Here is a 22769-nt window from a genome sequence, read left to right as displayed (position 1 = left end):
TCCACATACCTTGCACAAGAGGAAAACTTTCTTAGCTGGCTCCCACCTCATTCTCTGTTGCGTGTCACAGTAGCTAACTTGTTGTCCTGTGTAGCCGTTCCTCTTCTGTGCTGGGATCCTTCATGCCAGTGGAATCCCAACAGAGATGTGGAGGTGGCTGCATGAAGACTCCAGCATAATCAAGAAATGGGACATGGCCCGTACACAGATAGTTCACTGTGCAGGCTTCTTCTGTTTAATGCAGAAAGATTTGTTTCTCTCAACAGGACACGGTGGTGGCTTTGCAAGCCTTGAGTCTATTTGCAACTGTCACTACTGCAAGCAAAACAGAAATGGATGTAACAGTGATAGCACCTTCTTTGAAAACTCCAGAAACATTTTCAATTGATAGTCGAAATCGTTTTCTGCTTCAGACTAAGGAGGTACTGTAGAAAGTGAGGAATACTTCTGTAAAGTCTGCTGACTGAAAGTACTTTGAAAATACTGTTTACTCATCTTTCTTTCAGATTCCTCCTGCACAACCAATGATAATTACAGTGACAGTGGAGGGAACAGGATTTGCTGTCTTTCAGGTACGCAATGCAGTTATTCTTGCTAAGATATGCTCTCTATAAGGAGGGTATATTTTGGAAGCTCTATAACACATGCTAATAAGAGAAATCTTCTGAAATGTCTTAAGCCAATACCAAAGCACTTTACTAACTGAAGAATGCTGTGAACCAAATATTGTTTGAATGGACACATTCGTGTGATTGTTTATGTCCTATGTCCTGGCCTTTTAAGTACTGCTGGATGATTGACAGTTTTGAGGCATTTCTTTGGGCCAGAGACATATCAAAGCAGCTCTGTCCTCCTGCAGAAATGCAGTGTCTGTTTGCAAGGCAAAGAACTGCAGTGGTACATTGGCAGGCACAAAGGTCAGAGTAAAAAAGGCATGTGGACCAGGCAGAAACGCCTCATCGGGAACCTGTGGTAAACTGTGGTAAGGCACAGATCAGTACAGAACAAGATTACACTGCTAGTTGTTAGAGTTATTTTCCTTTTATTGAAGTAGAATACAACAATAGTGCAAAAGCTAAAAATAAAGAGTATTACGGCCAGGTTCTCCAGCAATTTTTACACTGTTCTGAAACAGCATGAAAGACGGAGTCAAAGGAGCCTGCAAACTGCCAACAGTGATAGATGCTTACCATCAGCCAAAAGTGGGGGCATGGCAAAGAGTGGAAGGAGGTATAGTGACCCTCTCTCTGCCTGTCCTGCGGAAGACTGTGTTTTGGTACTATAAATTCAAACATCTTTACTGATATTTAAACAAATTAAGCTGGGATCAGCACATACTGTATTTAGAACTACCAAACCGTAAATAGCCTTTTTATGCTTTTCAGCTGCTTGCTCTTCCCCCATAACAGAGATTATGTTCTGAAGAAATTCTGCCTCCAAGATTTTCCCTAACTCTATATGAAATATCATATGAGAAGAAGACAGTATTGGATCTGATTTGATGTGGCCACTAATGGGTCTCTCTTCCCTGCTGTCCTGTCCATGGTAGTGGCTTAGAACCACACAGGTGATAAGGAAGACCTTTGAAAAGCTATGGATAATACAGAAATATTAGTCTCTGAGCATGAAAGACTCATTTTATGGGAAGTATATAGATAAACTCATAATTGCTGAGTGTATCGCAAAACCAGAGTGAGTTCCTACTAGACTCCTTCTAGTCGTACTCAGAAAAACTGAACTTAGACTGCTTTTAATGGTCTTAAAGTTTTATGCCAGGTCACATTCCATCTCAAGTTCCTTCCAACCTGACCTTCGCTTCAGTGTTCTTATGCATCTGGCAAGCAAAAAAGCATGGTGATGGTTGGTAAATATGCTTTTGGATAAAAGACCTTTACAAAGAAACCTTCACGGCTACCTATCAGCAGTGAACAGCAGCTAGAGATACACCTCATTCATTCAGCACCGGTCTGCAAAATGCACAGTGCCATAAATCGTGACCTGTGTTTATTAATTCCCAGAAGTGCAAATGAAGTTTACAGCAGAGTTCAAAAGTTTCAGAGGATAATTTAGATTCAGACCTGCAGGCCAAGATAGGAATGAACATCTCAGCAAGACTGCATTCACACATCTGTGGTTTCAGTGTGTGTGTGTATGTGGAATGTAACAAAGTGGGGCTCCAGAACAGTTAAGACTACTTAACCTTAATCATTATTGAGAAATACTCCCTGATATTAAGTCAACTAATTTGTCAGGCGAGCTGATCAAAAACATTTCAGCAAATTGTTTCTTGCTGGAAGGCACTGATTTGTTGAAATGAATGCCTTTTGTGGAAGCACATTAGTTCCAATTACATTTTTGCCAGCAGGAAAATTTCACATCCAAACCAGCATGTCTGGTCAAGACTGAGCAGAAGTCTTCCACCCAGAATAGCCAGTAGTTGACTCCGTAGCTAGAGCACTCCTTGGAGGTGTATAGCACCATGGATTAAGTTCCTGGTTTGTTGTATGAACATGCAAATGTGCTCCCAAATAGCTGGTGTTCAGGAACCAACGCCAGGTTATCGTCTTCATTTAGGTCACTGTGCTGTTGCCTTTTTTCCTGCAGCTTTGAGTCAGAGATGCTGTGACTTGATTCAAAATATTGTACTTAACACACTGGAGTAGCTTCTCCAAAACTATTTCTTTGCTGCGATCAATTCTTTCCTCCTGCTTCTTTTGGCAGGTCTGGTATTCTAAAAGAAAGAGCACTGATGCCATTTGAATGAGATTTCTCTTTTTCCCAGACACAGGCTAGATCTGGGTCGCATTTAATAAATCAGATAGCATATGACATTGCGATCACATTTCTTCGGCTGGGTTTCATTGTCTTAGGCCCGCCAAAGTACAGTGGTGAGATTCACTGTTCTGGGATTTGACTTTCTGGCCAAATGTATCGTGTCAAAACAGTAATTCATTTAAATATCACAAAACAAGATTCGGTCCATTAATGGAAAAGGCTGCTTTCCCAACAGAATGGATTTTTAGAAAAAAAAAACTTATTTTTTTGTGAAATCTCACTGTCTGTGTGTGCGAGTTGGCAGTGCATTCACTCTTGACCCTGCAGGATCTCATAAAATGTATTTATTTTGGATAGTATAATTGCAAAAGCAGACATTTACTTGTAGCTTTCTGGTCCTGCTGTCAACAAAGTCTCGTAGCTCATCCCTTCATTATGTGGGCACATACTATGGATGACCTGAGACACTGACTCTTCAAGAGGAAAGAGAGGATGGTTGTAGGGTTAGGGTATATGAAAGGCACTCTCTAGAGAAAGGACTCGAGGAAGCGATCTTCCCTAGGTGGCCTGCTGAAAGTCTTGGAAGAAACATCTCTCTGTTGTCTGGAGCCACTGTGAACTGGGCTTGGCAAATGCCTCAAAAATTTGGCGTGGCCCATGCCTTCTGGAAGGAAGGAGAATGCCACTGAAATCCAAGACTAGCGTAGGGTGGGCAAGCTCAAGGAGGATGGGTACAGGCAAAGTCGATAGGTGAACGAGATCTCCTTGATCTCCTGGTCATGTATAGAGAGGGAGCGAGGAAAAAACTGAGAATCACCTGTTGTTACTGAAACTCGCTGACTGTTTATTCCACTCAGCGTATTTTTACTAGACTTAGGCAAAGGACCGAATGTTGTTCAGTGTGATGGTACTGAAAAGATACACAAGGTACACTGTGAAATGCACACATATTTCTCTGTTACAGTTTGAGTAGATACTAAGTAGTCAAAAAGGGACATAAAATTACTGGAGATTATTTCATTGAATTCATATCCTCGATCAAGCACATTTGTGCTGCTAGTTGAAGAACAAAAAGGATGGGAAAAGAGACATTGATTAGGGCATTACAAATGAGTCATGTTTTTTTGAAATGTGTTTCACTTGATTGGGTCAGATACTGTTACAAGCATCTCTCTCATGCAGAAGATTAGCTTTTAATTTTCTCTTCTTGGGCCTCTCACCAGAACTGGTTGGAGTATGACAAGACTGGACCAATTCTGCCTTTAGCTTTGGCAGCTGCTTCTTAAAAGGGTTAAGAAGAAATGCCGTTGCTCATTTTGTTGATTTAATGGTAGTTTCTGTGTAATAGCCTTCTGTCCCCAAAGTAAGAGCGTATAAAGAAGGAGGCTTTAATTAAACTCTGTGTTGTGAAAAAGATTTTTCCTTCATTGTCATGAGAAATCAGGAAAGTCAGACCGTAACAGTGATAACTTATTCCATAAAAATACTAGCTGATTGACCTGTTCAGTATGTGGTTTCAGACATCCTGCATTGGCAGTAAATTCCTATTCATTAGCTTTTTCTGGCAAAAGTTAAAACAGCTTTGTTTCTGTGATGACAGATTGTTGAGGCACCGCCAGCTTGTCTTTACCAAACTTTCTGCATGCCTTTAACTGGCAGGCTTTCTAGATTGGCTTCGTCCTTGGTACTGCCTTCTCCTGCAGAGCAGTTGTACAGGATAAATCTTCAGTGTTGCACCACAGTTGTCCTGAGCGCCTGTACAGAATTGGCTCTGTTCTCGTACAGCATGCTAAATTCAGCAATGCAGGGCAATCGTGTGTGTAGATTGGAAGAAAAAGCATAACTCATATCAAGGAGTTAGAGACATAGGAGCAAAAGCAAAAATCAGGAATTAAAGACCCCTCTGTTTGCACAGTCTTGCTAGCCTATAACTGACTTGCTAACCTATAACTTGGACAACCCCCATCATACCTTTAAATTTGGACTGATTTCCATTTGCTGCCGGAAACTGTTGTAAAGGGACTATGATTTTCCAGAAGCACTCTTCATTCCCTTTTCCTTAGCCAAGCAAAGTACATGTTAGGGTCTTGCAAGGGGAGTTATTTGACACACTTTCTAATTATTTTTCTACCAAAATCAAAGAAGAAGATCGCCCCCTGCCTTGCCATGTGTTTTATCTTCATGGCTAAAGGAATAGATAAAGATTATTAGTTTGTATGTGAAAACTGTATGCAAACTTACTGTTCTGTTGTTGGTGAGAATCACTATTTTGCCAATGTCAATTATTCTTTGATAGTAAATATTTTCTTAGTTTCTTGTATTTGATTTTGTCATTCTAGGGTTTTGAAAGTTGAGTTTTCTGATTCATCACGCTGAAGTGCTTAGTCAGCAACCCATTCTCTTGTCCTCTGTCAGAGGTGGTGTCCTGTTTGTGCCACAGCAAAGGGATGCTGCACTTACCATCAACATCGCAACGGGTGTTAATCAGTCTGAAGCAACTTAGAATGTTGTCTCAAAGTTAAATTTCATTTTTGGTGTCTTTTATTGGGTATAAGTATACAAGTATGCTAGAGCAGATGTGCTGGGACAACTGATATAGTTCATTATCCTGTATCCCGTAGTGGCCAGTAGAGAGAGAATGACCAATGGAGGCTAGCAGGACAGGGCAAACATGAAATGATAACTCACTGGTGTACCCTCTTGCCCTTTACCAGTTTGCAACACAGGGCCTTCCCAATCCAGAGGTCATCTCTGGCTTGGTAGATATTTCCTTGATAGATTTTTTTTTTTCTCCCATAAATATGTAACTTTTAAAATATTTCTAAGCTTTTAACAACAACAGCTTCTTGTGGCAAGTAGTTCTGCAGCTAATGGTGTATTGCATGTAGAAGCACTACCTCTTTCTCCTCTTGAATCTGCTCCCCTAGTTCTTGTATTTGGAGAGAAGGCCTAAGAGTGACTGTGTTGGGTCTGACCCCCACCTCGCTACAACCTCCTTTCAGATAGTTGTAGAGAGCGATAAGGTCTCCCCTCAGCCTGCTCTTCTCCAAACCAAACAACCCCAGTTCCCTCAGCCGCTCCTCAGAAGACTTGTGCTCTAGACCCTTCACCAGCTTCATTGCCCTTCTTTGGACATGCTCCAGCACCTCCATGTCCTTCTTGTAGTGAGGGGCCCAAAACTGAACACAATATTTGAGTTGCGGCCTCACCAGTGCCGAGTACAGGGGGACGATTACTTCCCTGGTCCTGCTGGCCACACAGTTTCTGATACAAGCCAGGATGCTATTGGCTTTCTTGGCCACCTGGGCACACTGCTGGCTCATGTTCAGCCTGCTGTCGACCAGCACCCTCAGGTCCTTTTCCGCTGGGCAGCTTTCCAGCCACTCCTCCCCAAGCCTGTAGCGTTGCATGGGGTTGTTGTGACCAAAGTGCAGGACCCGGCACTTAGCCTTGTTGAACCACATACAGTTGGCCTTGGCCCATCGATCCAGCCTGTCCAGATCCCTCTGTAGGGCCTTCCTACCCTCCAGCAGATCAACACTCCTGCCCAACCTTCAGCTGGACGTAGTTTCTGTGGGCTTAGAAAATTTTGATTCCATGAAGTTGTCTATTTTGCCCTTGAACACTTGTATAGTTTAGTATATCTGCAGCATCTTGTGGGAGGGAATTCCACAATTTAATCTTGCGTTGCATGAAAAACTGTTTCCTATTCATCTTTCCCATGCAGGTCAGTATTCTGTAGACCTTTACTGTGTCCTTCTTCCAACTTACCTGTTGATGGCTGAATTTTCATCTATTTTACCATTTCTTAAATGGTAAACAGATCTGGTAGTAATCAGTCCAAAACCCATTGTTATGTACATAAAAATTCTTTCATTCTGCAACTCTTTGCAGTAATCCTAGTCTTTGCAACCTCAAATAAATTAGTATAATCAGCAAACTTTATCACATCAGGATTCACCCTGTTTTCCACATCATGTATGAATGTGTTTAACGGTGGTCACCCAGCACAGATTCCTTTAGGACTCCACTCCTTTCATGTATGAACGTTCATTCCTACCCTCTATTCCTGTCTTTTAACAGCCCTTTATCCCTTGTCAGCTTCTTTTGTTCTGGTACCTTTGGCTAGTAATCTTCCTAACCAGCTACATGCCAATGTAACATCCAGGTAGCTTATACTAGACAGAGCTCCGTTGTCCATGTTTTTTCATTTGATTCAGGTAGCTGGTGGGTTTATAGCAACAACCTATTACCCAACATGTCATATTTACTCATTTGTCCATTAATTTGACTCTTTATTATAGTTTCGACCATGTTTTCTGGTACAAATACTGAGTTTACTTGATATCCACAGTTCTCTAGACTCCCACTACTCTTAGAAATTGCTGTCACATTTGTCATCCTCCAGTCTGGTACCAAGGCAGTTTTAAAGAAAAACTGCAGGTAATGATTCAGCTGTTTATTTACCTCATCAAGTTCAATTCTGTAGGCAGTACACCCTGGTTTTTTACTGCATAATTTTCTGTCATGGCTAGTAACGTGAGAGTACTCATGGGTTGCTCAATTCCAGCTCCAACATTTCTGCTTTGGCTGTTGGCATTGGAAATTTTATTTTGATATTGAGATAATCAGGCTATCTCCTAATTATTCAGACCTCTTGTAGGGACTTCTGGTTTTACCACTCTTCTACCACTGTTTCAAGCATCTTATACACGTCTGCACTAGAAGAATTGGAAACTCTTCAGACACTGCCTAACAGATGAGCTTATTTTGTGTTAATGTTACTGTCCTCCATTGGACATACTGTCATACTTCCTTACTTGGCTCACTTAGCAGCGCTTGGCAGTTGTTGAGCGGAAAGGGCAAGAGCTCTGTCCTTGAGGCAGACTGATGACTGTAGCTTTGTCTTTGCACAGATGAACCAGATGATGAAACCGCTTACTTTTAACTGCAAGAAAACTGTGTTGTTCTGAGCTTGGAGTAACATGCTATTCCTCATCTGTTTTGAGTGTATGTATGCTGTGACATGAAGACTGAAAACAAATTCTGTACATATGCTATGTATTTGCTCTTGCTCTGCTTTCATATACAGCCTGTCTCTTTTAACCCAGTGGGTATCAGTCTCTGAAGTTTGCCTTTATTCATCCCATTTCATGCTGTCAGGAAGTAGCTGCACACACTATAAACCAGCAGACGGCAACTAGGGAGAAAATTGCTGGTTATCCTAGAGCTCCCTTGTGTTTGCCTCAGTTATGTCCTGCTAATTGCATTGGTTCCGCTGCATTACAAAGTGTTCAGAAAGGATATTTCTTTCAGAGAATTCCTGTGAATCTCATGTGTGCAACTGTCAGATGCAAGGTTGTATCCTTTTTTATGTGAACACTCCTTAGGCATTATACTGTTACAAACGTAGGATTTTAACCACACAGATTTGCTTTACGTATGTCATCTAATGTCTCTACTTGCAATCCACAGCTCAATGTTATTTACAACACAAAACACCCTGATCAGAGACTCAAATCTGTCCGAAAACAAGAAGCCTTTGACTTGAATGTTGATGTAAAGGATGACAAAGATGATAAAAACCATTTGACCTTGAATGTGTGCACAAGGTAGGTAATTCAGTTGGAGCATCTCATACACCTCTTTGTCTATACAGCTTTTAAATTATTTAAAATGAGCTAAATTATCCATTTGTGTGTATGGATTTACTAATGTATAGGATATAAACATATAACTAAAGAGAATAAAAGAATTGCTTTGTAAAAATGGCAGTAGTTAACCTAAGAAGTGATTCATAAGCCATTAAATAGAGTGATAGATCTTTTGTGCAAGACTGTTGCTGGCCAGGTCATATTTTTTTACTAGTATGCATAAAGATAGTGGTGCCCTAAGTGTTAGAGGTATATGGAAGAGTTTGTGTGAAATACAAGAAAAAGCTCAAAGGCTTCTTTGGTGCAAGTGCTTCTTAGCTATCTGGAGAACTGTGGACAGACTTGAAAATTGAACCAATGTCTTCCACATTCTAACTTCTACTAACAGACTGTGACAACTGCCCATTACTCTTACCTTTCACAAACAGAATGCTTTGCTTCTGATCTAGAAGTAGATACTTTTTTTTTTTTTGGTAAAAAGAGGAGGAAACTCTGAAGTGCTGAAAACACCATGAAATAGAAGTAATCATTCTTTGGTCATTTCTATTAATAAACTTTGCTCGGAACAATTTTGGCAGGAGTCAAAATCCGTGTTTACATAATGATAAATTCAACTGGCGTTTTGTCTTATTGTGCAAGTATCTTTGTGGTCTTTCATTTACCAGTATTTCTTATAGTTATTAATTTGGCAATATAATATAATATAATATAATATAATATAATATAATATAATATAATATAATATAATATAATATAATATAATATAATATAATATAATATAATATAATATAATATAATATAATACAATATAATATAATACAATATAATATAATATAATATAATACAATATAATACAACATAACATAACATAACATAACATAACATAACATAACATAACATAACAATACTGTAAGCATCATTCTAGAGTTGAAAGAGGTGATGAGTTTTCTGGCTGGTCTAATTCTATTCTTTGTGCTGAATAAGGACAGGGGAGGGTGCATCTGGGATGATGTTTCTTGTTCAGTAAACACCTACTAAGAACTGCGCTGAGACTGCTGAAGCATCATCTCAGAGACCACAGAACAGCCACCAGATGTTACCTGGACAGAATTTGGATCAGATGAGAACAAGTGACATTGAACAGTCATATTGCATATTCCTAGGTCAGCCAGTCATTAAACCAAGCTGTTTCTTTGACTGCTTTGCTGCCTCATTTTTACTTGCTGTGAAAGTGTTTATACATGTTTTTAAAAGAAATATATGAAGATGTTTGTTCTCTGGCAGTTTCTTCAATACGTACTTCTTATTGTAGTTGCAGAGCACTGCATATTTCACAGAAAACCTTATAGGACATCGTATCTCTCTATATATATTTATGTTTTTTTATCTTCTGTCTTTTATTATCTACAAGGGTGTTGAGATGACTACATTCTTTGTAGTTAGGATTTCATTTGTTTGTGAATACTTCCTCTAGAAACATTTTCTTCTTGAGACATTGTAATGGGTTCCTTGTAAATGCAAGATTTGCAAAGTACCACCTGATCTGCCATGATTACTCTTGTATCCCTTTCCTTCACATCCTCTTTTTGTTATTTATTTAAACTTTAAACACCATATGCCTAGAACTGGTTTTATGCTCTGCCTATCACAAGGGAGCTGTGACTGGAGATGGAGCCTCTAGGTGACACCATCATACAAATAATCAGCTATAGTGAATATGATTTCAGTACAGAGAGGATTGATTTAATTTTGGAAATAGCCAGCAGGCACAAAGCCAGAGCCCTGTTTTTATGTGTTTCTGGTAACCAGTTCAGTGATACAGATGGTGGGCAGGGACACTAGGATACACGAGAGCTCTTGAAATAGAATGGGCTTTTTCTCTTTTAAAGTTTTCTATGAAGTGTCAACAGCTTTCTAAAGTCTAGCACAAACTCCTGACATGTAAAGGGCTTACATGATGGGTCTGGGCTAAGTCTTGGCTAAGCATTCTGATTTTCTAGCTAAGACCTTTGGCTCAGTAAGGTCTCCATCTCTCTGGGAAGGCTCTAGGGTGATGATGTTTTAATTGCAAAGTGTTCAAAGGATAGGGGAAAATCTAGTGGCATTATAAAACTGCCCCAGGAGAATATTTGGAACATTAAGATCCATTAACTCTTATTATGGAAAGTGGACTGGTATAAGTTCTAGTAAGTGTGTGTTTCTGTTCTTTAGGCTGAGACTTTGTCTCTGGTTGCTTGGCTTGATAGACTAGTGATCCTCTTCTTTTTTCCCTATATATTATATGTAATATATACATTATCTATAGTAAATTCCTGAATTAGTTTAAAGTTGGTCTACTTATAATCTTTACAGCATGATGTGGCTTTCTGGTAGAGAAACCAAAGGAGGCAAATACAGAAAGACTGCTGAAATCTCAACCAGTTTAGCTAGCTGTGGGTATGCATAGTCAGGTAATGGAGGCTGCAGCTTTGCAATTTTTTTCTTTCTCTAATCTGCAGAGTATTCCACCTTCTTTTAACCAGCTTGATAGTGATTGGCCATGGTCATTTCAACTGGGTATCATTTATGACGCTGGAGCAGATAATGTCTCGTTCAGCTTGAACTGATTCTTGGTTAGAGGAGCTAACTCACTGTCTGGGAGGCAAATACCCAGGGCTGCCAGTTTCTTCTCTGGTTGGTCTTGTTGCCCGCATACCATTTCCAGGCATGGGAAACTGATCGCTGATGGTTCTACTCACTCTCTTGTTTATGCTTTCTGCCCACACTAGCTTGGTGTTGTTTTCTCCTCTTTGCATCATCTATGAGAGGATCTCACACAGATCTCATTGCTGAAGAGCTGAAACATAAAATTCAACTCAAAAGGTTCTCAGTTCTCTTCAGGTACAAGTTTCAAGTCTGCTTTCTTTCTCTTTCTGGTCATTCTTCTTGCATGGTGATTTTTTTTTCTGTTTTAAGAGATCATGGAGTTGAAGAGATGATACCAGGAGCTACCCCCAAGGCTGTCTCTCTTCTTCATTAGAGAGACAGATCCTCATAACTTCTAGGCATATATCTTATTCACTTCTTGACAATACCAAGCTGGTTTGGTTACCTGTTGGTATTTTGGTAGCATCCCAGGCTGGCTAGACAGCTTGGGTATTTTCCTCCCCTCTTATTGGTAATTATGCAGAAATAATTACATCCAGTTCCAATTCAGTTATTTGTTTTCAACAGCAGCTACTTTGGCACAGCACATCATCCAACAGATGGTTTCATTTGTTTCTAATTTCGTGAGCCAACTGAAGTCAGCAGTTGTGCTGTATTTCTTTCAAAGTCATATCTGCGTTCAATCAGCCGTCCTGCCAGGCTTAACAGCATTGCTTTGAAAGTAAGTCTTCCCTTTTCTTAAACCATCCAGGTCTACAAAGAAATAGTTTTATCCAATTACTTTCAACTACTGTCAGGCCTCCAAAATGAGGATTGGAGGCATTTCTATTCTATTATAACAATAATCATTTACCCTCCATGCCAAGGCAGGGGAAACCTCTTCTGCCACCTACTTTATTTAAAGCAATACAATCTTTTGCAGGTCATTTAAGTATCACTTGTAGCACAGAACACCATAAATATATTTTGATAGTTCTGTTGTGCACCATAGTATGTAAGGCTTGCTCAACAGAGCAAAGCTTTTTAGTCCAGCATCTGATTCTCATATTGGAAGAAGATATAATAATAAGCATTATTTAGGAAAAAAGAGGGAACTCAGCTTATTAAATCTTCTTTTTCCAAAATCAGATGAATAACATGGCTATGCATTTTAAAACTGGAGCTTTGAGAAATAATCTGATGATGACTTTGTTAATGGAACCATCAGTCTCTATGAAGAAAATATGAAAATATTTGGGAGACTTTTTTGGTCTATACGTTTATCTCACCCTCTAAAAATGAATAAAAGCAAAACAATGCATCCATAAGAGGAAATATGTCTATTTCAGTTCAAGAGTTCCTACAGCAGTTTCTTAATTACTTCTTTTGAAACATGTTTAATTGCAGTATTCCCTGCATATTTGTGATGTAAACCTGCACTTATAGGTGCCAATGGAAAGCTTCTAGTGGTGTCAGTGTAGTCTCTCATATGATTTATGTACTGCAGTTTTCTCAGTGCTAAACCTGCTTTTGCATATGTGGTTGAAATTATCGGGCAGAATAATAGAGAAATCAACTATTATCGCTTTAACATCAGAAATCTTCTTGTCGGCATTTTGTTCCATTTGTTTGTTAAGTATTCTTAAGCATTATTGCTTCCGTAGGTGGGATTTAATGATCAAACAGTTTCTTTGGAGCGTCAGCTACTGTATTTCTACTAAAAGTTTTTTTGTCTCTGTGTTTTGAAAAGGTACTTGGGTTCTGGCACAGCTCCCAGTAGTGGTATGGTCCTCATGGAGGTTGGCTTACTCAGCGGTTTCTCTGTGTCACCAGATTTCATTCCATTAGACAAGACAGTTAAGAAGATGGAAAAGGACGATGGAAAAGTCAACCTATACTTAGACTCTGTAAGTTGAAAATAACAAAAAGAAATGTGTTCGTAGTGATGTTAATCTTGACTCTGCCATTGTTTGGTTTAAATTGGAAAGACATTATGATTGTATTCTTTGGGGACGTCAATATCTACTATTCACATTGAATTTATAGCTCCACTGTTTTTCAGTGAGACTGATGGGTAGGTACAACTCAGTTATATTTGTAAGGCGTTTCTAGATTAAGCCTCTTAAAAATCATGTATAAGAAGGCAGACATTTCAAGAAGTCTGAAATTTGGCCAAAATGAGTACAAATGAGAGAAGCATCTTTATATGCATCCTGATTCCAAGTCTTTAGAAATGAAGGGGACTGCCGCTGAGCTACAAGTCCTTACCTCTTCCATGAAACCACCATCCCAGCATTCTCAGATGTTTCTCTTTTGTTTTTCTAGCTAAATGAAACACAGGTTTGTGTGGATATTCCGGCTGTGAGAGACTTCAAAGTGGCAAATATCCAAGATGCTTCAGTGACTATAGTGGATTACTATGAACCTAGTAAGTGTCAGTCATTCCAAATGGATCTTGGTGATTCAGAAGTTTAAAAGAAAGTTTCTTTTCATGGAAACAGGACAAATTTTAGTGAAGAGCAAGCCACATTGCACTGAAATTTACTTTTTTTCATTGAACTACAGCCTTTTTGGACATTGACATGCCAAATTTTCTAACAAATAGTAGTGTTTTTCCATATACATGTTTACTGTCCTAATGAGTTGATTCCTCAGCTGGTGTGAATTGTCGTAACTTAATTGTCAGCTGGTATAAATTGGCTTCATTCCGGCCCACTGTGTTCTCAAAACTACCAAAATGAAGCAGGAACTTCACTGTGGTTCACTTACCAAGTTAATGATTGTCTTTCAAGTAGCTTTTTCATCTGTTTCTTGTTTAAACTAAGAGTCCTTCACTGGAGAAAATGCCAGTGTTTTGATTCTATAGTTATGTAAAAAAGATGTACCTGGGGAAAAACAGTTTCAAAGTTTTTTGGTTTGATGGGTTTTTTTTGTATAGAGTGTTTTAGAGAAAGGCAGCAATGTACAAAGATCTTGGGCAAAATGAAAAGCAAAGAAAGATTACAAGCTGCTGGAGAAGATACTAGAGAGGTTTTCATTACACTAGTCAGCTGAAACATTATTAAGGATTTGGGCTTGGTTTGAGATAAGGCATTAAAAAGCTGTATAGGCAATTTTCTTCATGTTGGTTTGTTTTAGCACAAGACAGAGACAATCAAGTATGTTATGATGTGTACTACTTTAGCTAGATGAAGATCTCATTTATTCTATGTAGGTTGAAATGCTTTTTCAATCACAGAATTTTAAACTAAAATAGGAAATTAGTGGATGTAATGAAACTGTCCATTAACCTAGAGCATGTTTTAAGTCCTAGTGGCTTAACAAGTTAGAGTAATTTTTATTTGAGGCAAACACATAACACTTAGAATCTGTGGCCAAAATGAATTTCCACATGCTTTAATGACTAGGAGAAAAGCTCAGGACCTAGTCTTTTGTAAGAATGCTGTTAGATAGGGTAATGAATAAATGTATAAAAAAGTCACATATAAACGCACATGTGTAAATACTTCTGTTTAAATACATTTAATGTCTATAAATTCTCAATTAATAAATCAATATTAATTTAAAGATATGAATTAATATCCTTAAGGACTAAAATTTTTATGATGCAATCAGTACTGCAATAGAAGGGTTTAACTTTAAGAAAAAGATTGCTTCAAATATTATTTTACAAGATGCCATTCCTATTACTATGTAGCATAGGCATCTTATTGGTCAACATATATACATATGCCACGATTCCGAGTTCTTCTGAGAGAACTCCTTCCTATCTAATACAGGAACATGCTTTTGTTTTAATCTGTTATTTTCCATCACTCTCATAGTTGGTAACCCAAGCTGCAGGTGTATATTTTTTGTGATGGTGACAGTCAGATTCCTGTCGTATTCAGAGCTAGGAGATATCTAAGGATTCCTCGTGCTCTGGCATGTATCAAAAAGTTATGTCTGTGTGGCTGATATTACAACTGGTATAAGAGCTGGGTTGGATGCCAGTATAGCAGTGCCAGCAAGGAGATCTACCAGGGTTAATATACACAGCTGCTCAGCATATTCAAATGACTGTGCTGCTTCTCTTACCTGACTTTGCTCAGAGCTAGTTGGGTGTCACTGTTGGGTAAGCGTTATGCCTCATAAAGACACATTTTTATTTTTACTTTTTTAATATCTTGAGGCTTGAAAGGAAACTGAATATAATTTCAGTTAAAAAATACTACTAATAAAAAAAAGAAATTGCAGTGTCCCTAGTTGGAATGAAAACCCTCAAACCACGAAACCCACTAAGGGAATGAAACTTTGCAAAAGCTTGTTCTGTAAGCAATTACCATGCATTGATGTTTTTGAAATGAATATGGCTTTCCAGGCTTCGAGTCTGTTCAGCTCTGTAGCAACACTTCAGGAAACTGGGGAGCAAAATACAGGAGCAGGAGCTAGGTGAGGTGGGCAGTCCCAGATTCAGGAATCTGAAGCTTCCAAACAGAATAGTGAGAGAGAAAGCATCAATTGTGAGAGACCTAGCTCTTGAATGTCTTAGCCAGTAACCTGCCAGGTAAATCATCCCAGTTCCTTTGTCATAGGGGTTACTGCATAGGTAGGGGCAAAATTCCTTTTAAAATGTTTGAACTGGGTCTAACAGTTGAGATTGAGGCTATGAAAATGTGCCTTTCACCAAACATTTGCCTGAATATATTGAGAACGTTTTGATGTTTTGGGAAAAGGACAAAGTTTAATGCCTAGGCTTAAACACCCACCCTGGGAAGTGTTTTGCAGTGTATGATGAGGTCTGCATCAGAGTTTAGTGCATCCTTTAAAAATGCTTTTTTTGTGAAGCTAATTTGTTGGCCAGTTCTCAGAAGTTCATTAACTAATGTTGACTAACCTTTCTGAACAGGGAGAAGAGCAGTGAGAAGCTACAATTCAGAAGTAATGCAAAGTATAACCCCTTGTGACTTCTGTGAAAGTGATTGCAGTCTTTGCCAACGAGATGGTTCTCCAGCCTTGCTTCAGCACTCTTTGTTGGCCTCCTTGCTCTGTGTGCTATTTGTCCTTCATGTAAACATGCTGTGCAGTTGGGTGCTGTAAAAGGAAACAGATTATGTGTCACATTTAAGGTTTCTGTAAATTATCCAAAGAAAATTTTATGTTCAGATACCAGCCTGTCTAGTGATTACAGTGACCAAACTCCTGCTGCGTTCAGGGAGAGCTGGGCTGGCCCATATGGTAAATTTCTGGCTGTGCCAGAAAACTTCTTTAAGTGTCTGCTGGAAAAACTTTCCAAGTCTTAGTTTCATACTGAAGTTATTTTCTGAAGAAGCACAGAGTTAAGTGAGAAAGAGTCTGAGAAAATACAAACCTAGCTACATGTTCCCACTCCCTTTTCACCCCAGCTTTCGATTGTGCTTGTTTTTTTAGGGACATATGTTAGTTTACCATGCTTTTCCGAAACACTATCTGCCTCTCCGTTGGGGTGTTGGTAAGCAGAATGCTGGGAGCTTGGTATCAGAGCTCGCTTTGTTCTGTTCTGCAGACATGACACTTGACATTAATATTAAATTTTGCAGTATGCTCACATGGGGAAAAATATGAAAAATAAAAGGAGCTGGCTTCAGAGCAGATCCAAGAGCCAGAAAGTGCATTCACAAACTGCTGAATGCTCCAGAAAATTGTCAGTCTTTTTTTATCATTGCAGAGGAGCTAGGTGGAGTTTTTGCCAATTCATAAGCTAATCATGTTTGAAAATAAGGCCTCAGGATGTTCTCATGTATTTTACTTTGGAAGGCTTTTACTGTAAATGTATCAAAGATGGAGTCTATGTTTGAGACTTCATTTTTCCAGGGTTATTCAGAAACAAACCTAATTCTGTTTCCATGTGAGAACGCTGGTGTCAGCTGGCATATTTATGGCCAGCAGGACGAAGACTGCTTTGATCCTTTTCTGGTTTTCGGAAGTCTTCTAGGAATGTCACTCTGGGGCATCATTTATGTCTTGCGTTTGCAGTGTCGTCTTGTCAACAATTTAAGCGGCATAACCCTAAAGAGCTGTTTACTGCTCTCTGTGCCATGTCAGCTGGTTGGCCCTGAATGCCATCTGTGCGTGCAACTCCTGTTGTTGGTTGGCGGGAGAGGCTTTTGGGAGATGTGGGCTGGACATGCATTCAGTCCAGCAAAACAGTTGGCTGCTTGCTTAACTTAAGCACATCCTTGTGCGCTTAAGTGCTTTGCTGAAGTGGAATGGAGGAGAGGGACAGTGAAGGACAGCAGGCACTTTTACACCCAAACCTGCTCTTTGCACATGGGGAGAATTTCAGGTCTCTATGAATGTGGAAACGTGTGAGCATGGGATCTCTTCCCTCCTGAGTGAGCGTTCCCTGTCTGGCAGCCTATTTATCCTTCTTGAACACTGCCTATGATACCTAATGCTTACTTCTTTTTGATAAGGAAGCCAAGTCAATAACATTCCTAGTTACTAAAATGAAGTTAATAGCTGTCGTGCCAACTAACAAGAGTTAGAAATTTTAAGGCTATTGATTCCCTTTCTTTTATAACTTTTGTGTGTAGATGTGCACATGTGTGCATATGGCAGTCACTTTCCTTCAGCAATTTCTAATTTTTATTCAAATTTTGCTACTGCTTAAAATGTATATTTTTGTATTTTATGCTGATCCATACTTTTGTTCAAAAAGGAAATTAGTGCATGGTAGCATGGGAAGAGGCCTGAACTTCCTGAACTGGGTGCCTTCTAATACCGAGGTATAGGTTTTTAACTGCAAAACTAGTTTAGGTGGGGTTATTTGTTTTACTTCAGCTGTATTTAGAATTCACAATGTTTTCCACAAACTTGGGGTTCTGTTCTGTCTCTCTGGCAGAGCTTAGGCCTGGTTCTTTGTAGTCAGTTCATGCTTTTCAGTTGCCTTTGGTGCACTTTGGATCTAGCCCCTTGAATAGTTGTTTAGTGCCTTAACATGAGTGCCCATGCTGCTCTCTGACTCACATGAAGTAACATCGTATTTATTGAAATCCAAAGCACTACTTAGTCAATAGGATGCAGGATCTGACCCTCTGTTAGTTGTGCCCTTGGTTACATGGCTCCAGAGCTAATAGAAACCAAGATACAAACTGAAATGTATCTTTGCATCTCAAATCCTTTATCCATGTATGGGAGCATAGACTGAATTGTGCCAAGTGTAAGATCTGGAGAACATTCACACTCTGAGCTGGGATGTGTTTTGCTGTGGGTGCACTGTGAAAGCAGGTCTTCTTTTGCCTTTGGGGACAGCAGCCTTGACATGTCATTTGCCTCCATTTATTATAATTTCAGGAACCCAAAGCTCACATGCTTTCAGTTTTTACTATATGTAGAGCTTCTAAGAGGAACATTGATACCTGACTAATGTTAGGATAAAGAGGCTTATTTTCTAGACAAGATGTACTGGAGATAAACTACTCCTTTGCAGTTGATAGTAGGAATAAATTAGTTTTATTTTGCAGGCAGTCCCAGCTTCCTGAATATCCTCAAGAAAAATGGATTTAAACTGCTCAGCCTAATTTCAGACAGGGCAGCTTTTTCTAGTATTCCCTTACATTTGTTTTTGAGACAAACAACACATGTTTTTAAATGACTCTTGGCTGCCTTGCACACCCTACCAAGAAGCGTCAGTAATAATGCACCATGTCATGGAAATTGTGGGAGTCAGTGAACAAACATCCTCTTCTATTTTACTTTTTTCTACACAGCAGGCATATCATTACAGACATCCAAATCTGCCTCTGTACTAAGCTATTCTAAAGGAACAGTGTACATCATATGACTTCAAACAAATATTTACACTAGGTGGCCTTGAACTTTCCTACACCAATGCCTTTGGTCAGTTTGCAGTTGCAGCTAGTGCTTTGAGTGAGTTACAGAGGATGAATTTTGCATTGTGTGTTGGCAGTGAGTGGAACAGAGGAAAGGAAATATTATGTGGCATAGTGACTTTTTTTGTTTTCCTCATGGTTATGTAGGAACCTTTACACAAATGCTCAGCATATATATTTTTTCCATTGCTCTGTAAAGTCAGTTTTTGATGTTAGAAGGGCCATGCTCCCACTCAGTTACTAGGAAATCTTTTAGCAGAAGATCTTTAGGAACTCTTTAGGAACAAGGTCTTTAAGGAGCTTTAAGGCATGGTGGCAAAAGCAGTCAGGAAAAGGTATTTTGTGATGGAGTCTTCATGTTGCATTGCCTGAACATTTTTGTGTGATTGCTCTTTGTTTGAAATTTGAGCATTTTCTAGTACTTCCCGTGCCCTTTTCAGCCTTGTGCTGTCAATGGACATAGTCTACACAGAGCCATTAATACACTATTAAATCAGTAAGAAATAATAATTTATTTAGGATTGAGTTCAAAACAAAACCATAGTGCATTTTAAAGTGCACTCCCCAAATTCTACCTTTGCTGTCATCCGTGATCTTAGCCGAAGTTTTCTCTACAGGTTTCTCGTGTGCATCATCCAGAAATCTTCTATACTGAATGTTGTTGTACAGAACAGGGAACGAGTGTTGCCTAACAACGGGTTTACAGTACCTCGGAGTCTGCATGCTGGGCCAGCTCGGTGGCTGGTTTTGTTCCCAGCACAGCACCAACACGCTCCCATTTACTTCACAAGCAGGAGCTTGTGGCTTGTGCACATCAATGGCACGTGATAACGGGGGAAGTGGCCAGAGTGGTGCAGGAGAAACAGAAGAGCCAAGGTCCAACGTTACGTGACTCTCTTTTGGCTTGAAAGGTAGTGTTGAAAATCAAACCTAAGATTCAAAAATTGGTTTTATTCAGTTTTCAAAATACTATCCTGGCAATACTTCTCCGGATGTGTTGCCCAAGTTGGTACGAATATTGACAATATTTGGTTTAAGCAGATTCCTGTAGAAAGCATAGGTATATGCATAGCCATTATCTAGGCCCCAGTGTACTACAGTGTCCAATGTATGTGCAATTAAAAACATACTAGATCTTCACAAAGTGCCCAGACCAACAACATTGTGTGATGTTCTGTCTTTCAAAACATGGTTAGGCTTTTAGGAAAAATTATATTTGGAAAGCAACTGGTGCCTAATGGCATAACTTTTCTATCTCAAACACTAAGAAAGGGTATTCAATTTTAATTCTAATGGCCAATAATATTTCTGTTACAGCCTTCCTTCTTCTACCATGAATCTTTATCCAGTGAACCATCTTTATGTGTTTAGTCCTCTAAATACATAGAAGATTTTGAAATTAGGTGTTCTCATTAGTAATTTATCCATGAAATATAACAGCAGATATTTGATCAGGTCTTTCAACTTATTATTAGATTCTCCTTTTCCCCATGTCAAAATATTTGACTTCAGTGTTTTTTCTTACTCAGTTTATTATATTTTTGTGTGCTACTTGGAAATATCATTGCACTAACGCTATTCTATGCAATAAAGTCTGACAGTGTGCTGTATTAGATCAATCCAGTGATTATTTTTCCTAATGGGTAGCTCGCTATTTTCAGATATGTATGAGCATTAATTGCTTATGTGCCTCATTTGAGTCACCAGAACTCCAGTGTTAAGATTTCTCTTTAATTTCAAATCATACATTTTGTTTCTGTATTCCTTAGTGCTTACCCAAAAGCTTCATCAGCCTTGCTCAGATCTTATGATGTCATATTATGAATTGATTTTTTTGTTGTGGTTTTTAGTATTGTTAGGTTGGGTGGGATACTAATATGAGGAAGAAATATAAAAAACCACTGGCTCAGAGGAAGTATCATATAAGCAGGTGTAATGTACCATACATTAGCTGTCCTACTGGCTATTGCATCTCTTCTTTTTCCATTTCAGGCCTTAAGCAATTTGAACTAAAATTCTTGGCTGCCTTGAGACGTAGTCAGATACCCACTTTGATCTAGTTTAGGATCATCCTACACATTTCCACTTTTGATCAAATCAGAAATGGTAGAAAAAGAATGCTTTTATGAGCTGTTTGGAGCAAACAGAGGTGAACTAACATGCCAGCTATGCAAATTGCTTCTGTCTTTTCAAATAATAAAACAAATGTTAAGGAACTAGACTGTTTCACAGGATTTTGGAAAATTGTCATTGATCTATTTTTCTTCAAATAAAGTTTGCAATAGCTATTTTTAAATTCTATTAAAGATGACTTTTAATAATATATGTCTAGTGTTTGTTTGTTTAACAATACAGCCACCTGTAGTAGATCGTGGTTTCTGTACTGTCTTGACCACTGCCCATCCTCAGCATATCTTAGAGGCTGCCTCACCTGTGTTTTAAAGCTCATACTTTGAAGTGGTGCAATGGTGACTTCCATGGTCAGGCTGCTAACCATGGCCTTACAGATCATTGTTTGGGACTTTTCTGATTAGGCGTCACCACATTTTAAAAGCATATTATTTTAGTCAACGTGAAGTTGTTGGAAGCTTTGCTGTTAACGTCAACAGAAGTAGTATACCTAAGATTATGTGATGAACTCAAGGCAAGCCCTTTGTGGTCATGGAGAACCTCAGGAACTGTACTGTTTCTGTGAACAGGAGCAAACCTTTGAGATATAGAGCTTATTGCTGTATGGGGCCTGAAGTGGAAGTAAAAAAGCTTCAAGTAATTGTTATACCAAAGTAGTTTATAAAAAAACTAATTGAATTGGTGTGCAAATTTTTTTTTTTCAGGTGAACTGCTATTTTAACTGTTGTTTTTCATGCTTTAGAAGTTTGGCCTTCATGACAGTACCTTTCCCTAATTCTCCTCACAATTCTCTCACCGTTCCTCCTGCCTGCCTTTGGAAGAGTTTCCTGGACCTTTTCAGCTTCGAGGTCAGGTTCTGCTCCGTCTTGCTCAGCTCTTTTACCCTGACCTCTCAGTGATCTCACCCATGAGCTCAGCAACCATCCCTGTGCTGATGTCTCACAGATCTACCCTTTCCTTCAGAGCTTTTGTTCCCTGCCAGGACTAAAATCCTTTTTGGTCTTATTTATGGATAAATAGCTATCAACTCAAACTCAGGGTGGATAAAGGACACTTGGGACTTGTCAGCACAGATTTATGAAGCTGAAATCACATTTAACCAACCTGATAGCTTTCTATGATGAGAGGACTGGCTGCGTGGATGAGGAAGAACAGTGGATGTTTATATAGACTTTCTCTCATAACATCCTCGTAGATAAACTGATGAAGTATGGGCTAAATGGGTTGGCACTGAGACTGAAAACTGGCTCAACAGCTGGACTGAAAGGATTGTCATCAGCAGCACAAAGCCCAGCCTGAGAGCAGTCACTGGTGGTGTACCCCAGGAGCTGATGCATGCATGGCTTTGCATCCTCTTACATGCACTTACAAAGCTGTATCACGGCTTTCCTGCTGTGGTGGGTTGACATCGGCCAGCAACTAAGCACCCACCAGCTGCTCACTCACTTCTCACCCCCAGCAGGATGGGGGAGAGAATCGTGAGGGCAAAGAGAGAAAAACTCATGAGTTGAGATAAGGACAGTTTAATAGGGGAAGGGGAAAATAGGAAAAAAAAAGAAAAAGCAAGGGATGCAAAGGCAATCACTGACCACCTCCCGCCAGCAGACTGATGCCCAGCAAGTCTCTGTGCAGCAGCTGCTTTGGAAAGTACCTCCAGTTTTATTGCTGAGCATGACATTATATGGTATGGACCATCCCTTGGGGCAGTTTGGGTCACCTGTCCCAGCTGTGT

At 39.3% G+C, this 22769-nt stretch overlaps 1 protein-coding gene across 2 annotated transcripts in view; it reads left to right on the top strand.

The window, feature by feature from the left end:
• Positions 1-19967, top strand: part of CD109 (CD109 molecule) — an 81095-nt gene extending 61128 nt beyond the window's left edge. For both annotated transcript variants that reach the window (XM_087776695.1, XM_087776696.1), the window contains 6 exons: positions 267-422; positions 507-572; positions 8251-8387; positions 12805-12961; positions 13380-13482; positions 15943-19967. In XM_087776695.1, the coding sequence (XP_087632821.1) occupies positions 267-422; positions 507-572; positions 8251-8387; positions 12805-12961; positions 13380-13482; positions 15943-16133 (810 nt within the window). In that variant the 3' untranslated portion in view covers positions 16134-19967. The remainder of the gene's footprint in view (positions 1-266; positions 423-506; positions 573-8250; positions 8388-12804; positions 12962-13379; positions 13483-15942) is intronic.
• Positions 19968-22769: the final 2802 nt, after the last annotated feature.

This window comes from Nipponia nippon, unplaced genomic scaffold (assembly GCF_047370975.1).
Source record: "Nipponia nippon isolate SJK-2023a ecotype South Korea unplaced genomic scaffold, ASM4737097v1 scaffold_4, whole genome shotgun sequence".
NCBI lineage: Eukaryota > Metazoa > Chordata > Aves > Pelecaniformes > Threskiornithidae > Nipponia > Nipponia nippon.
Note: the sequence above shows the minus strand (reverse complement) of the source record. Positions and strands in the feature narration are given on the sequence as shown.